The sequence below is a fragment of the Scyliorhinus torazame genome, chromosome 18, assembly GCF_047496885.1.
Source record: "Scyliorhinus torazame isolate Kashiwa2021f chromosome 18, sScyTor2.1, whole genome shotgun sequence".
NCBI classification, from domain to species: Eukaryota; Metazoa; Chordata; class Chondrichthyes; order Carcharhiniformes; family Scyliorhinidae; genus Scyliorhinus; species Scyliorhinus torazame.
This window is the reverse complement of record NC_092724.1, coordinates 118355919-118372723: the sequence shown is the minus strand read 5'-3', so window position 1 is coordinate 118372723 and position 16805 is coordinate 118355919. Positions and strand designations below refer to the sequence as shown.

At 48.9% G+C, this 16805-nt stretch overlaps 1 protein-coding gene across 1 annotated transcript in view; it reads left to right on the top strand.

Annotated features, from left to right (window-relative positions):
* LOC140395446 (Na(+)/H(+) exchange regulatory cofactor NHE-RF1-like) overlaps positions 1 to 16805 on the top strand; it is a 132643-nt gene that overhangs the window by 91118 nt on the left and 24720 nt on the right. Inside the window, exon 3 of the mRNA XM_072483212.1 lies at positions 8744 to 8897. Within this exon, the coding sequence (XP_072339313.1) occupies positions 8744 to 8897 (154 nt within the window). The remainder of the gene's footprint in view (positions 1 to 8743; positions 8898 to 16805) is intronic.

Below are 16805 nucleotides of genomic sequence, written 5' to 3'. Positions count from 1 at the left end.
GACCGAATCTGAGACTTCTAGTCTTGGTTCTGTGTTTGTGCGGGATTGTACTGACCAGAAAGAACTGGTACAGGAGAGAGAGCGAGGACCGAGAAAGCAGGTGAGGGCACGGAGAGGAAAAATACACAGTCAGAGGGAAAGGGCTAGACTAGCCCTGGGAGGGGAGCCACCGTACTAGCAGGGAGGGCTAGCACGGGAAGACTGACAGTTAAGGGGGGGCCACAGCGCGCCTCTCGGCGAAGTGGGAACGCCTGGGTGGGGATTGGGGGGGGGGGGGGGGGGGGGGGTTGCGGGGAGACTGGGAAGGGGGACAGGACAGGGAGGGGGAACATGAGGGGGGAGCACAGAACACTGGGCATAGAATGGAGAAAACGAGTTGGCAAACAGCTTGGCTTTGGCAGGCAGGGAGCAGGCCAAGGAAACAAGATGGTGCCGCAAGCAGCCACTTTGGAAGGCCCCTGAACATAGGGAAAACCTGGAGTGCAGGGGTGCACCGACGTCCCCCCCCCAATATCAGGATAGTCACATGGAATGTAAGGGGACTTAACGGCCCAGTGAAAAGATCCAAAGTGTTCCCCCACTTAAACCTGAAAGCCGACATAATCCTCCTGCAGGAGACACCTGAGGGAGAAGGACCAACTGCGGATAAGAAAGACCTGGGTGGGACAGACATACCATTCACGGGATGAGGGCTAGGGGAGTGGCCATATTGCTTAACAAGAGGACGAGGTATACGGAGACCAGGAAGATTAATGACCAAGGGGGTCATGGTCAGCCGTGTCCTAGACGGGGTACCGGTAGTACTGGTAAATGTGTACGCACCCAACTGGGATGACACCGACTTTATAAAGACCATGGCGGAAATCCCCGATATTGACTCTCACCGACTGATTATCGGGGGGGCGATTTTAACTGTGTACAGGACCCGCTGACTGACTGATCAAACCCCAGAACGGGGAAAAAGACCGGCATGTGGCTAGGGAAGTGGGAACATTCATGGAGCAGATGGGGGCAGTTGACCCATGGAGGTTCCTGCAGCCTGGCGAGGGGGAATTCTCGTTCTTCTCACCGGTTTACAAGATATACACCCAGATCGACGACTTCACATTGGGGAAATCGGTACTTCCAGTAATAACAAAGGCCGAATACTCGCGATAGTCATCTCCGACCACACTCTACATCACATGGATGTGAGGTTGGAGACAGGTCGTACCCAACGCCCCACCTGGAGGTTGGACATGAACCTCTTGGTCGACAAGGCTTTCTGCCAGGAAACATCACAGGCCATAGGCGAGTACATCACTAACAACCTGAACAGGGAAGTCTCACCTTCCATGTTCTGGGAGGTACTGAAGACTGTGATCAGGGAGGAAATTATAGCCTACGAGGCTTACAGAGACAGGTAAGAGAGTGTGGCTAGGGAACAGTTGATTGGCTACATCCTGGAGGTCGATTGAAAGTACTCCGAGACCCCAACCATAGAGCTTCTGGTGGAGAGAAAAAAGCTACAAATGGACTTTAACCTGCTATCCACCAGATAAGCAGTGCACCAACTCCGCCGGACACGGGGAACCTACTGGCTCACCAGCTGAGAAAGCAGGCAGCCACGAGGGAAATAGCACAGATAAAAGACAACAGAGGTAGACTGGTAACTTGAACCAAAAGAGGTCAACCGGGCATTTGAGACCTTCTACCGAGGGCTGTACACCTCCGAGCCCCCCGACTTGGAGGGTATGAAACAGTTCCTCGATGGACTGCAAATGGCAGTTCTGGGGGATGACGGGTGGGGGGAGCTGGAAACACCAATCGATCGGTGTGAAATCATGAAGAGCGTCAGTTCCATGCAGGCGGTGAAGGCGTCGGCACCCAATGGGTTCCCGGCGGACTTCTATTCGCGCCGGTCCTGGCCCCACATCTAAGGGACATGTTCGCAGACTCGCTGGCGAGGGGCACCATGTCTCTTATGCTGACACCGGTCACGATATTGCTGATACCCAAAATAGACAGACCCGATGCGATGCTAAATGTATTCGCGAAGATACTCGCGAAGGTCCTGGTCAAGTGGCTGGAGAACTGTGTACCAGAGGTGATCACAGAGAACCAGATGGGCTTTGTCAAGGGTAGGCAGTTTACCGCAAATGTCAGGCGGCTGATGAATTTAATAATGCCCCCCCCCCCCCCCCCCCGGAGAACACCAGAGGTGGGATCGTCTCCCTGGATGCAGAAAAGGCCTTCGACAGAGTTGAATGGAAATACTTCCTCAAGTTACTAGAGTGGTTTGGGCTGGGAGCAGGGTTCACCTCCTGGGTGACAATTTATATACAACACCCCCACCAGCTCCTAATACTTCCAGCTGCCCAGGGGCACTCTGCAAGGATGCCCGCTGACCCCGCTCCTGTTTCCCCTCGCAATTGAACCTCTGGCGATCGCTCTGCAAGACACGAAAAGCTGGAAGGGCATCCAAAGGGGAGGCAGAGAGCACAGAGTCTCTCTACGTGGATGACCTGCTCCTCTACGTCTCTGAACCGCAGGAAGGCTTGAGAGCAATCATGCAGCTCCTGAAAAACTTCGGAACCTTCTCTGGTTATAAACTTAATCTAGGGAAGGGCGAGGCATTCCCGGTGAACCCAAACGTGGGAGGGACTGAGCTGGAGGGACTTCCAATCAAACTAGCCCAAGACAAATTCTGTTACCTGGGGATCCAAATAGCCGGGACAAGGCACAGATCCGGAAGTGAAATCTGACCAGCTTGGCGGAGGAAGTGAAAAAAGGACCTACAGAGGTGGGACACGCTTCTGCTCACCCTGGTGGGGAGGGTGTAGACTATCAAAATCGAGGTTCCTGTTCATCCCCAAGGCCTTCTTCCACATCATAGACAAAATGATCATGGTGTTTGTTTGGGGGTGGGGGGGGATGGAGTTAAGAATCCAAAAATCCCCAAATCAACACTGCAGAGGAGAAAAGTCATGGGTGGTCAGGCACTACTGAATTTACAATACTACCACTGGGCAGCTGTGACGGAGGGAGTGAGGGGATGGATATGTGAACCCACCATGGAATGGGTGCGAATGGAGGAGTCTTCCTGCAAGGGAATGACCGTCTGGGCCCTCGCCAAGGCAGTGCTCCCATCCCTCCTGGCAAAACACACATCCTGCCCAGTGATGGTAGCTGCACTAAGCATGTGAAACCAGATGAGGCAACATTTTGGTTTGACTGACATGGCTCCCATCTGCAGACACCACAAGTTCCCACCAGCCATGCTCGACACCACTTTGTAAAAATAGAGACAGGACAGGGGGATGCCAACAGTCAGGGACTATTGGGGTCAGAGTAGCGGCTCTGAGCGAACTGACGGAGACCTGGAACTACCAACAGGACAGGAACTTAGACACCGACAGGCAAAGCACTTTCTCTGCAAGGAAACAGTAGGATCCCCCGGGCCCTGGGAACCACATGATTGGAGAACCTGATAAACACTGACAGTAAAGAAGGGGGAAACTGCGGGAACATCTACGGACAGTTACTGGACAAGGCGAGATTGCTACTGGACGAAGCCAGAGAAGTACTGTGGGCTGATACTATGGAACGAGGCGCTGAGCAGGGCCAACTCCTCCTCCTGCACAAGGCTCAGCCTGATGCAGTTTAAAGTGGTGCACAGAGCGCACCTAACCAGAACCCGAATGAACTGGTTCGTCCTGGAGGTGGAAGATAAATGTGACCGATGCCGGAGAGGCCCAGCCAACCACACCCACATGTTCTGGGCTTGTCCCAAACTTGTAGAGTTCTGGACAGCCTTCTCCGAGACAATGTCTGAGGTTGTGGGGGTGAGCGTGGAGCCGTGCCAGAGAGTGGCAATCTTCGGGGTATCCGAACAGCCAGAGCTACACATGGGGAAGAGGGCTGATGCCCTAGTTTTCACTTCCCTAATCGCACGCCAGAGAATCCTGCTTGGCTGGCGATCAGCAGCACCACCCACAGCTGCAGACTGACTGGCAGTCGTGGCAGACTTGTTTGTGGACAATGCAGTGAGACAACACAAAAACGTTTGTTAACTCAAGTCATTTCACTCTGAAGAAAACCACTGAAATTGCTGATTCACTGGAGCTGGCTGCAAAAGAAGCCCGGCAATTGAGTTCATCCACTTGGGTGTACAAAATGTCTCTTGGATCAGCACCCAAAGTCACCTGAGCCGTGCATGTGACTGATGGGCCATACCAGGGCTATCAGCTGCTGAATGCTGGTGTGAAGACATGGGGCGGGATTCTCCGTTAGCTGACGCCGAAATCATGAAACTCAATTGGGCGGAGAAAACGTTCCGACAGCAAAATCTCGGTGCCTGCCGATTTGACGCAAAATCACAGTTCTTCACTGCATCGACAGAGGCGTCAATGCGGTCCGGAGCGCACGTACAGTACACACCGTTTGAATGTCATTAGTGGGCCCGACCCAGTATTCTCCGGGGCCTCCACGATTCTCCGTCTCTGATGGGCCGAGTTCCCCATGGCGGGTTCACTTGTCCTTTTAGAAATCGTGAATCCGGCGTCGTGACTGCTTGAGGGAGAGAGAGTGGGTGCGGAAAGTGTCCCAACATCGCCGGAGTTTGATGACAGTTGTACCGCTGGTTGACGGGCTTCTGCCAGGGCCGGGGGAGAAGCCAGAACGTGGGCTGTAGGGTCGCGGTGGACAGGCAAGGAACACCATTGTCACAGCCGGCAAGGCAGCCATGCAGCTGCGCACACCACTAACAGCCCACTGTGAATTAGGGCCATAGGTCGTACAGGTGTCCCGCCGACCCATCAACTATATGGGCGTGCTCCAGTACAATCAGTGTCATCTAGTTGGCTGGGATGAGTGTGTGTGTCTGTGTGGGGATCATAATGTGTATGTGCGGCTGCAGCTTGTCATCCTCCCGAGTGTCAATCACTGATCCGGCAAATCTCACGCCGTTTTTCATTGGAATCGATGATGTTCCATGTGGCACACTGAATTGGCCCAGGTTCAGCGCCAGCTTTGCTGTTGTGAAAGTCCATGAATTCTGCCCCGACGTCAACACTTAATCTAAGAAACAGAGAATTCCGCCCATGGTATGTCGAAGCTGTGAGGGAAATAAAGGACACATGGCGCGTGTTCGCAGGAATTAAAAGCCAACTATAAATAATAAGAAGGCACAAACCAGGATAGTATCTAAACAAAATAAAAGGGAAAATATCCATGCTGTACAACAGGATCGAGAAGACACACAATCACAGGACGAGCTGTGTTGATCATTGCCAGAAGTACACACGGATATTGGGTCACTCCACTGCTGGCATGTCAGCCATTAAAGCTGACATGGGGCAGCAGTCTCGCTGGTGCCAGAGATTATCTACAATTTAAAACTTCAACAAGGTCTCTTAAAGCCATTAAGAATAGTGCTGAAGATGTGCACAGGAGAAATGAAGGGCTGTGTTGAAGTGGCTGTGCAACTCTATGGACAAACAGCAGATTTGCCTCTACAGGTAGTGAAGGGAGGCTACCCAGTGTTGATGGATCGTACATGGCTGGAGAGATTGCAACTGTGTGGGCTGAGATGCACATGATGGCCAATGGGGAATCGGGTCTTGTTTTTTAAAAGCAACCTGTTGTTTTTGCTGCAGAATTGGGGAGCATGAAGGACATTGCAGTCAAACTAAAAATATAAGATGAAAGCCAAGCAAAATGTTTGACGGCATGATCTGTATCACATGCTATTAGGCTGAAGATGGAGGCTGACTTGGAGTGGCTTGTGAAGACTAAACTTAGCTTCAGCAAATGGGTTCCACCTATTGTTCCAGTTATCAAGAAAGATGGCTCCATGAGGATTTGTGGGGACTTTTAAGTCACCATAAATCCGGCGTTATGTGCTGAACAGTACCCATTACCTCACATTGAGCAACTGTTTGCGGGATTGGCGTGAAATTGACCTGAGCCAGGCCTACTTGCAGACACATGTCGGCACAAAGTCACAGGAACTTCTGACAATCGTGACTCACCAGGACGTGTTCCGGTACTGAAGATTGCAGTTTGGTATCACATCTGCTCCTGCATTGTTTCAAAGCTTAATGGACCAGATCTTGAGTGGACTGAGCAGAGTCCAATGTTATCTGGACGACATCCTATCCACGAGAAGAGATGAAGCGGGGCACCTTTGACACTGGATGCTTCCAGAGATTGGAAGACTATGGTCTGAGTAAGGACGCACTCCTTCCAATCCTCCGTTGAGTACTTGGGACATGTGATTGACACCACCGGCCCTCACAAATTTCCTTCCAAGATTAAGGCCATCACAGAGGTGCCTGTTCCTCAGAATATAAGCTTATTATGTTCCTCCCTGGGAATCGTTATGGAAGATTTGTCCCAAACTTGGCAACAATTCTGTAACCTCATGTGCCTGAACAAGGCGTGGAAGTGATCAGACCAATGCGATAACCCCTTCAAAGAAACATTACTTGAGTCTGAAGCTCTCTCGCACTTTGATTCTATTTTGCCCATTCATCTCCTTATGGTGTCATCTGGTGTGGTGATCTCGCACGTCATGCCATTGGGTGAAGAAAGACCCATTGCTTTTGCTTTTTGAACCTTAAGCAAAGCTGATAGCAACCGTGCTTCCATTGGGCAGCACGGTAGCACAAGTGGATAGCACTGTAGCTTCACAGTGAAAGGAACCCAGGTTTGATTCCCTGCTGGGTCACTGTCTGCGGAGTCTGCACATTCTCCCCGTGTCTGCGTGGGTTTACTCCGGTTTCCTCCCACAGTCCAAAGACGTGCAGGTTAGCTGGATTGGCCATGATAAATTGCCCTTAGTGTCCAGAAAGGTTAGGGGGGGTTATTGGATTATGGGGATAGGGTGGAAGTGAGGGCTTAAGTGGGTTGGTGCAGACTCGATGGGCTGAATGGCCTCCTTCTGCACTGAATGTTCTATGCCCAGATTGAACGGGAAGCATTGGGGATCATCGTCTGCATCAAGAAATTCCATCGATTCCTGTATGGGAGAGAGTTTGCATTACTGATGAACCATTGTCCACTCAGTACCATTTTTGGACCATCCTCAGGAATTCCGTCACTCGCTGCAAGTAGAATGCATAGATGGGCATTGCTCGTGTCTGCATCAATTTGCACCATTAAATACCTCCAGTCTACTTTTCACGGTAGTACAGATGGGCTTTCAAGATTGCCATTACGTGGCTGTCCTGAAGGGAATATTTTGTACTTTAATCAACTAGATAACCCACCAATCACCGCTTGCAAGTGAGAAAAAAACAGCAGTTTGACTGCTCACACCTCGCCTTGAAGGCCTTTCCTCCCTGCTGGCTCCGCTGCTCAACTATGGTTTACCCAGCCCTTAGCCCTGACCTGGGGCATGAGTTGCCCCTGCTCCCATTGATGACTGCCTGCTTCTGAGTCTTGACCGACTGGCTGGCTCCTCGCCTCCCTCCTTCATGGCTTTTTATGCCAATTTGCAAAAAAGGTAGTTCAGTAAACTGAGGAGATATTCGCCTTGACTGCTGCTAAGTTGAGCCTGTCAGGCTCTGATTGGTGCTCGCAGTCACTGGCGGGCATGAGTGCCCCCCCCCCAACCCTGGTCAGGGCCCTGTGCCTATGCGCTGTGTGTTTCATTGTAAGTCCACCTCTAGCACGATAGTGAGACAAAGCACAGAGTTTTCCAGGGTCATGGAGTCTTGGCTCGGGATTCCTCCTCTGGGGAGAAATGGGTTCCTGCCACTGTCTGCGCAAACTGGACCTGTCTCTTATACTGTCCAGACCTCGGATGACATTATCTGAAGGATAAAATCCACTAAAATTGGAGTCTGTTGAGAATTTGGGTTCAGACATACCAAGTCTGTCTTTGCTGTAGAACCCGACACCACTGAGGAAGTCAACACCTCGCCGTCTGATCAGGCACAGGTACAACCTCTAGTTCCCATGTCAACATCGGTTAAACCAACCACTGCTCCCAGCAGTGTCGAGGTGAAAATGGCTGAGCTTCTCTGTGAATCGTTCCGAGAGCGACAACCTCCAGATCGCCTGAATTAACAAGAGTGACTAACCTATTGACTATTGTTCATGTCAAATTTGTTTTGGGGATGTTTTAAATAAAGGGGGAGGAAATATTATATATTTGTCCCTTTGGCGCGCTGTAGAGCTCGGATGTAGTAATGCATGCAAGGAAGTGATGTAATGCGACGTAGAGTGGGAAACACCAAAGCAGCAGGTGTGAGAGAGAACACACCACAATAAAAAGTTCATTTATCAAGTGTTCCTGAGTGACATTCTGCAAATACACGACAGTCTATTCAGTATCTGGGAAGTTGTGAATGGTGTTGAACATTGTGAAAATCTCCACTTCTGACCTTCTGTTGGAAGAAAGGTCATTGATGAAGCAGCTGAAGATAGTTCGGCCTAGGATGCTACCCTGAGGAACCCATGCAGTGATATCCTGGGACTGAGGTGATTGACCTCCAACAACGTCAACCATCTTCCTTTGTGCTGTTGTGACTCCAACCAGCAGATGGTTTCCCCCCACTAATTCCTATTTGCTCAGGCTCCTTTATCCCACACTCGGTCAAGCGCTACCTTGATCCACAGGCAAATCACTCTCCGTATTCTACATTGACAGAATGTAGTGCTATACTGTTGTGATTGTCACTCGATAGTCCTTTTTGTCGCTGTCTTGTTTTGTTGTGTCTCTTACCTGCAGTTTGACAGGTGTGCGTGTGTTTTATAGGTCAATGGCGAGAATGTTGAAGGGAAGCAGCACTCTGATGTGGTGACAGCCATTAAGACGGGCGGTGTGGAGACCTCGCTATTGGTTGTTGATCCAGAAACAGACGAATTTTTCAAGAAATGCAACGTTTTGCCATCAGTTGCCCATCTTACAGGTACTTGAGATTTATTTTTTCTTTTTGGTGGCTTTTATGTTTTAAGAGTTTGCTTTGAACTGGGTTTTGGTCTATAGCCTGCTGGGGGAGAAGATGAACATGAAAAGTTTTTGGATATGGTTCCTGTCCTGGGAACAGCCGGGTTTGAGGGCTGAACCCTTTGGCCCCTGGCCCCTGGGCCTAGTTTGGTCAGGATTGTGAGATGGAGGACGATTGTTGCTTTACCCGATGGTCATGCTACTTTGTGTTGTTGCCTCTGGTGGGAGCGCGAGTAAGATCTCTGCACCTGAACTATGTTCTCTTCTCTGCGGGAAGGGAAATAAGAAAAATTGGACCTAGATTTGTTGATGTATCTCCATTTCAGCTGCCCCCTCGCCCTGCCCCATAGGAAGCCGGGCAGTGACCACCTGAGTGGCTCCACAGCAAAAGACTGTGACTGTCCTCCAGGTTACTATTCAAAAATTTCTGAATGCATGGGCCAGATCAGAGTTTGTGTAGGAAAGGGTGTTCTGCCTTGGCTGTAATCCAGGGATCGAGAATGAAATAACTTCCAAATGTGACCCATTTGGCCCTTCAGTTGTTTTTGAGGTTTTAGCCCTGTACCTTTCAGCAACTCTCTTGTGCTGGTTAATGGCTTAAGACTTGGTCCCAGGCTCTGCACATTTTTATTTGTTGCTTTGGAGGTTGATCAAGTAAGCATGATGCAGTGTGTCCAGGGTGTGCTGAGGAAGAGTTCTCCGAATAGAGGAGTCAGTGTGCACGGAGCGTCAAAAACAGTACTGTGTAAAATGTTGGAGCTTGATTTGACTGGGTGTGCTGTAGAAGAAAAGTCCCTGTGAGCTGAGGATGTGATGGAACCATGGCCATTGATGCACAGTGAATGATCTATTCAGCACGGGATTGAAAATTCTTCCTGAATATTATACTAAAGGCCGTTGAATATTATGGGAATAGTTGCAGGATGTTATTCTCTCGGTGGGAGGCCCGGTGTATAGCTTGCCTGTGTGTCAGATGAGTGAAGGAGTGGATTGGGTAGATTTCCCCTGGCTAGGGAGTCCAGAACAAGGGGATCTTTAAACAGCCTTTACATTAACACTTAGTTATGCATGTGTATTGGATGCTGGGCACTGTTCTCCGACTGACTGAATGGATAATACAATGGGGATGGAGGGATGGGGAGGAAGATGTAATTGATGTTCTCCTCCATTTGTGGAGGGGGTGGCAAGGGTGGTTGGCAGTGAAATCAGTCAGGATTTCTGATCCAATTGAATGGTCCCCACTGGTGGCTGTGGACTGGCCACAATGGGATTGAGGTGGTCCCAGAGGTGGCTTAGTAGTCATCGCATTTGTGCTTGATTGGAGTTCATATCTTCAGAACTGTCGGGGTCGGTGTAGAAAAAAAACCATTTAAATAAATATTGATCCCACTTTTATTGAACTGAGTTGGACAAACTCTGAATCACTCGCTCCAACATCGCCAACACCCAGCACTGTTGGGATGTTTGACTCATATTGTACCGTTGTCATATTCGCTACTTGGAAATATTTTATCCTGTTTTAGGTTGAGGTGAGTTGACATCACACAGTTCAGTAAATTTGCAATTGTATAACACATAGGATGGTAAATAATCCAAACTTTTTAGTTTACTGGTCAATACTTTCTAAATGAACAATTTGAAGTTTTTTGAGCACTGTACAATGCCTTGTACAGTCTGTATAGAAGATGATTCTGGCTGTCCACCACTGTGCATCGAACACAACAGTAACATTTGGGAGAGGGGGTGGGGAATTCCTTGTGTTCTTTAGGAACTTCTGTTGTTCGGTTGTGACATTCCCTTCCACTTTTAAAATTATGTTTCGTAAAATCTGGACATGTAAGTTCTCGAGTGCAGCTCAGTTCAGGAATTACTATGTGTGAGGGAGCAGCTCTGTCAGCAGTCACTTGCATCTCCACTCCCATATGACTCCTGTACTCCATTCCAATTCCCATCACATTCACTTGCAAACATTTCTTGCTATTTAGTCAAGAATGAGCTGAAGAATTGAAGATGTTTTTTTTTATCAACGGGGTCGCACACTCTGAACTCAATGGTATTGACTCTTGATATAGCACAATTCACACAAAGGGCACTTCGACATTGAGCCAGAGCTTGGAAAATTGTTTCGGAGAATGGACTAAGCAACACCTGAAGAGCCACTCGAAAGAGGTGGCGTGTATATTGAGTAAGGGGATGCGAGAGGAGCATCAGGTGTAGCCAAGGTCGTCATCGGGCCACTGACTGGTTTAGGGCAGAGGGTGTGAAGGTTGGGTGGGGGGGGGGGGGTGGCTGTAGGGCTGTAGCATATGGTGGGAGGTGGTGACTGGGTGAGGATTGTAGCATTGAGTGGGGATTGTAGGGCAGAATGTAGCAGTGGCAGGATGGATGGGTGCAGGCCTAGGGATGTAGCATGTGGCCGGGGTCGTAGGGGTGGGGGTGGGTTGTAAGGCACGGGATGAGAGGTTGTAGGGCAGGGGCTGAGGGGTCGTGCGACGGGTGTTGGGAGTAATGAGGGGATGGAGGGCAGGGTGATGAGTAATGGGGTGCAGTGTGATGTGCGTGGTTGAGAGTTTCAGTACCAATGAGATTGAGATAAAAATGGAGGCAGGTGATTTTATGGGGATGCAATTATCTGAATGACGAGTTATCAATGTGAAACTCCTCTGGGATATTCCTCCTCTGTGGAAATAGGGGCTGGAACTGAGATTCATGGTACAAGGGGCAGCGCGATAGCATAGTGGTTAGTACAGTTGCTCCACCGCTCCAGGGTCCCAGGTTCGATTCCCGGTTGGGTCACTGTCTGTGTGGAGTCTGCACGTTCTCCCCGTGTCTGTGTGGGTTTCATCCGGGTGCTCCGGTTTCCTCCCACAGTCCAAAGATGTGGGATTAGGTGGATTGACCATGTTAAATTGCCCTTAGTGTCAAAAAAATATTAAATGGGGGTTACTGGGTTACGGGGATAGGGTAGATACGTCGGCTTCAGCAGAGTGCTCTCTGTAAGGGCTGGTGCAGACTCGATGGGCCGAATGGCCTCCTGCACTGTAAATTGTATGATTCTATAAGTTTTCTGGTGAGACCCAAAATAGAAAACTTCCATTGGCCGGGTGTTATTGTGATTGAGCCCAGCCCTGCTACGCAAATGGGGACATTCTGACAGGTGTATTGGCAGTGGTGTGTTGTCAGGGCTGTAGCTAGAAGCTTGTGGGTAATGTTGAGTGGTAAAGCAAAAAGTGCAGAGGATACTGGAAGTTTGCAGAGGGATTTGGAAATGCTAAGTGAATGGGCTCGGGTCTGGCAGATGGAATACAATGTTGACAAATGTGAGGTTATCCATTTTGGTAGGAATAACAGCAAAAGGGATTATTATTTAAATGATAAAATATTAAAACAAGCTGCTGTGCAGAGAGACCTGGGTGTGCGAGTGCATGGGTCGCAAAAAGTTGGTTTACAGGTGCAACAGGTGATTAAGAAGGCGAATGGAATTTTGTCCTTCATTGCTAGAGGGATGGAGTTTAAGACTAGTGAGGTTATGCTGCAATTGTACAAGGTGTTAGTGAGGCCACACCTGGAGTATTGTGTTCAGTTCAGTTTTGGTCTCCTTACTTGAAAAAGGACGTACTGGCACTGGAGGGTGTGCAGAGGAGATTCACTAGGTTAATCCCAGAGCTGAAGGGGTTGGATTACGAGGAGAGGTTGAGTAGACTGGGACTGTACTCGTTGGAATTTAGAAGGATGAGGGGGGATCTTATAGAAACATATAAAATTATGAAGGGAATAGATAGGATAGATGCGGGCAGGTTGTTTCCACTGGCGGGTGAAAGCAGAACTAGGGGGCATAGCCTCAAAATAAGGGGAAGTAGATTTAGGACTGAGTTTAGGAGGAACTTCTTCACCCAAAGGGTTGTGAATCTATGGAATTCCTTGCCCGGTGAAGCAATAGAGGCTCCCTCATTAAACGTTTTTAAGATAAAGATAGATAGTTTTTTGAAGAATAAAGGGATTAAGGGTTATGGTGTTCGGGCCGGAAAGTGGAGCTGAGTCCACAAAAGATCAGCCATGATCTCATTAAATGGTGGAGCAGGCTCGAGGGGCCAGATGGCTTACTCCTGCTCCTAGTTATGTTCTTATGTACTACATTTGTATAGGATCAGAAGGAATGCAAACTTTGGACATGCTGTGGGAGAATGCATGGGCAAGGGAGATGTGGTTACATTAGAACAGAGAGGGATCATAGAACCCTCCAGCCCACAAGGAGGTTATTCGGTGTGTCTGTCTGTGTGTGTGTGTCTGTGTTCTTCATATGATGAGACATATACAAGTAACATTGAAGTGATCCAAAGACACGAATCAGGATGGGAAATACACCAGTTTCACATCCTTGATCAAAGATTTGGAATGGGAATCACTACAACAAAGGAGGGAGAAAAATAGACTGACGGCGTTCTATAAAATTTGAAATGGGCTGGTGGGAGTTGACAGAAATGGTACCTGGTGCCCTCTGGTAATGACAAAACATGAGGTTGCTACCCACACACAGACCATTTGTTGCCAAAATTGTGCCTCAGCAAGAATAATCCCACAATGGAAGAAGATGGCAAAGGAAATAGTCACAGCCCCATCACTTAAAATCTTCAAGACCGTTTGGATCTTCCATTTATAAATTTCCGTAATCAGGAAAACCAACACAGCAGGTCATGCCTGGTTTAACTCGTGTCACCCATGGAAATGTTGACGCAATAAGGATAGCTAAAGTAGAAGAGTGGGTGTCAATCATGAAAACCGGAGCACCCGGAGGAAACCCACACAGACACTGGGAGAATATGCACACTCCACACAGTCACATGAGATCGGAATCGAACCCGAGTCCCTGGTGCTATGAGGCAGCAGTGCTAACCACTGTGCCGCAGTGTGGGTGCCACAGTGGAGCTATCATGGAGTAGCAGGTGGTGAGTTTCCTAGACTTGAATATTTCTTTCTTCCTGAGACACAACATCCTGGCTCCTTTGCTAGGCTGTCTGATTTGACCTTTGATTTGTGATTGCTCTGCTGTACGCCCGCTGTGACACTGAAGAGGGCACAGAGGATGGAAAAGGAAAGTCATGAATTTAAATAGAACATTTCCTGATCTCAAGATTTCACAGCCAATGAAAGTGTTGCCACTGATTTGGAAACACTGTGGCTAATCCACGAGCTCCCACAAGCAGCACACACGATAATGGCCTGATTGGTTGTTTTGGTCATGTTGGTTAGCTCTGTTGTCTGACAGCTGGTTTGTGATGCAGAGCAACGCCAATTGCTCAGGTTCAATTCCCGTACCGGTTGAGATTATTCCATGAACCTTGCCCCTCACCGGAGGAGTAGTGACCCTCAGGTTAAATCCCCACCAGTCAGCTCTCGCTCTCTCTCTCTCACACTCACACTCTCACACTCTCACACTCTCACACTCTCACACTCTCACACTCTCACACTCTCACACTCTCACACTCTCACACTCTCACACTCTCACACTCACACTCACTCACAAAAACAAACAGCCCAGGGCCTGTTGTGTTCTTCATTTGGCTTCTTCATGTAGCATAAGCTGCTTCCTTGATGTATCTCTGACAAAGGAAGGTTCAGACTTGGAGATGGGTTTAACACATTTATTGAACAGTTAACAATTCTCCTACTTGAGTTCGACTCTCCTGCTAATCTTGCTATAGTGACTCAGTCTAACTAACCATTCTGCTCTAAGCCATGTGGTGGGTGTGATGCTTCTGATCTGCCCCTGTCCTTTTCTGTGTGTCGCCTGTGGAAAGAGAAAGAGCATTTTATATGGGTTGCCACCTTGTGGTAGTGTTGCCTCTGGGTGTCTTGACTGCCCATTGGTCGTGTCCTACTCTGTGTTCATTGGCTGTATGTCTGCATGTCATGACATCTCCGGTGCTCCCTCTAGTGTTTATTTAGTCATAGTGTATTTACATTAACCCCTTGTGTATTCACAGTGATGCATATCACCACAGGGTCCTCTGGGACTTTGGTGACTTTTGCGGAGGGTTAGGAATAAGAAAAACAAGAATAAGAATTTTAAACTGGAGACATTGGGGGCGGCATGTGGCGTAATGGTTAGCACTGGGACTGCGGCGCTGAGGACCTGGGTTCGAATCCCAGCCCTGGGTGACTGTCTGTGTGGAGTTTGCACATTCTCCCCATGTCTGCATGGGTTTCACCCCCACAACCCAAAGATGAGGCGGGAAGCCCCTGGACCCTATAAAGTAAGTGGCCAAGTTCAGATCGCTCTCTCTCTCTCTCTCCCTTCTTCACCTGCTCGCAACCTTCACAAGAACCTTCGACAAAGAACCGTAAGTCTGACTCCAGCGATCGCTACCCGATAGAGATTCCTAGCCATCGACCCGTATCAGCCTTTTTGAATCCCGCAGGCCAGATCCAATTCGATAAACTATTTGTTGCCTGACCTGGTGGGCCATCTCCTAAAGTTAAATATTGGCCAGTAGTGGTAGGTTTTGATATAGATAGTAGGATTATCGTGCAAGTATTGATTGCTGTACATAATAAATGACCATTGATTTCAGTCTTACTAAGCGGTGTGCTGACTTATTAATCATAACTCGAGCTTGAACCACGTGGCGGTATCAGAAAGATACCTGGCGACTCGTGAGCAAAGGTGACATAATCAGAGCTAATAAAACTAAGGCTAATAAGAGCAACATTGGAAGAGAGGAATAATTAAAGGAGGATATATTTCCATCACTTTCTGGTCATTGGATATTGAACTTGACACAATTGAGGGAATTATTTGTTTGTTTTTTAAAAATATATTTTTATTCTCCGCCTTTTTCACATTTTCTCCCGAATTTACACCCACCAACAATAAACAATAATCAGCAACAGATTTTTCGGACAATGCTCGGCACAACATCGAGGGCCGAAGGGCCTGTTCTGTTCTATGTTCTATATCAATCCCCATAAGAATAACAAAAATCCCATCCTCCCACCAACCCCCAAACGTTAGCCTGCAGGTTTACACAAACAAATGACAAAAAGGAATCAGGGGTTACCCATAGTCATCCTTAATATACACAGCCAGCCTCCCCCCCCCCCCCCCCCCCCCCCAACTAATGTTCGATGTTATCCAGTTCTTGAAAGTGCATAATAAATAGTGCCCATGACAGGGATGCCCTATGTCCCCCCGCCCCCTGCTGTTTGCACTTGCGATTGAGACGTTGGTCATCGCATTAAGAAGTTCGGGAGCATGGAAAGGAATAGTGCGGGGGGGGGGATAGAGCATAGGTGTCCTTATATGCCGACGACCTGCTGCTGTATGTGTCGGAACTGAGTGCGTCGATAGGAGGAATATTGGAGCTACTGCGAGTATTTGGGTCTTTCTCGGGGTACAAGCTGAACCTGGACAAGAGTGAGTATTTTGTGGTGTCTCAGCCAGGTGTGGGGGCAGGGGTTGGGGGGCTGCCATTCTGTAGGGCAGGGACTCACTTTAGGTATCTGGGAGTGCAGGTTGCCCGGGAGTGGGGAGGCTTCGCAGGTACAACATCACTAGGGGAGAGTGAAAGCCGATCTGGCAAGGTGGGATGGTCTTCCTCTGTCACTGGCAGGTCGGGTACAGGCGGTTAAAATGAATGTGTTGCCACGATTCCTGTTTATTTTTCAATGCCTACCGATTTTCCTGCCAAAGTCTTTTTTCAGGGAGATTGAGGGAAGGATTACCCCATTCATATGGGGAGGGAAGGTGGCCAGAGTGAGAAAGGTGCTGCTACAGAGGGGAAGGCAGGCAGGGGGTTTGGGTCTCCCGAACCTGATGTACTACAACTGGGCAGCGAATGTGGAGAAGGAACGGAGGGTTGATTCCCAGTGG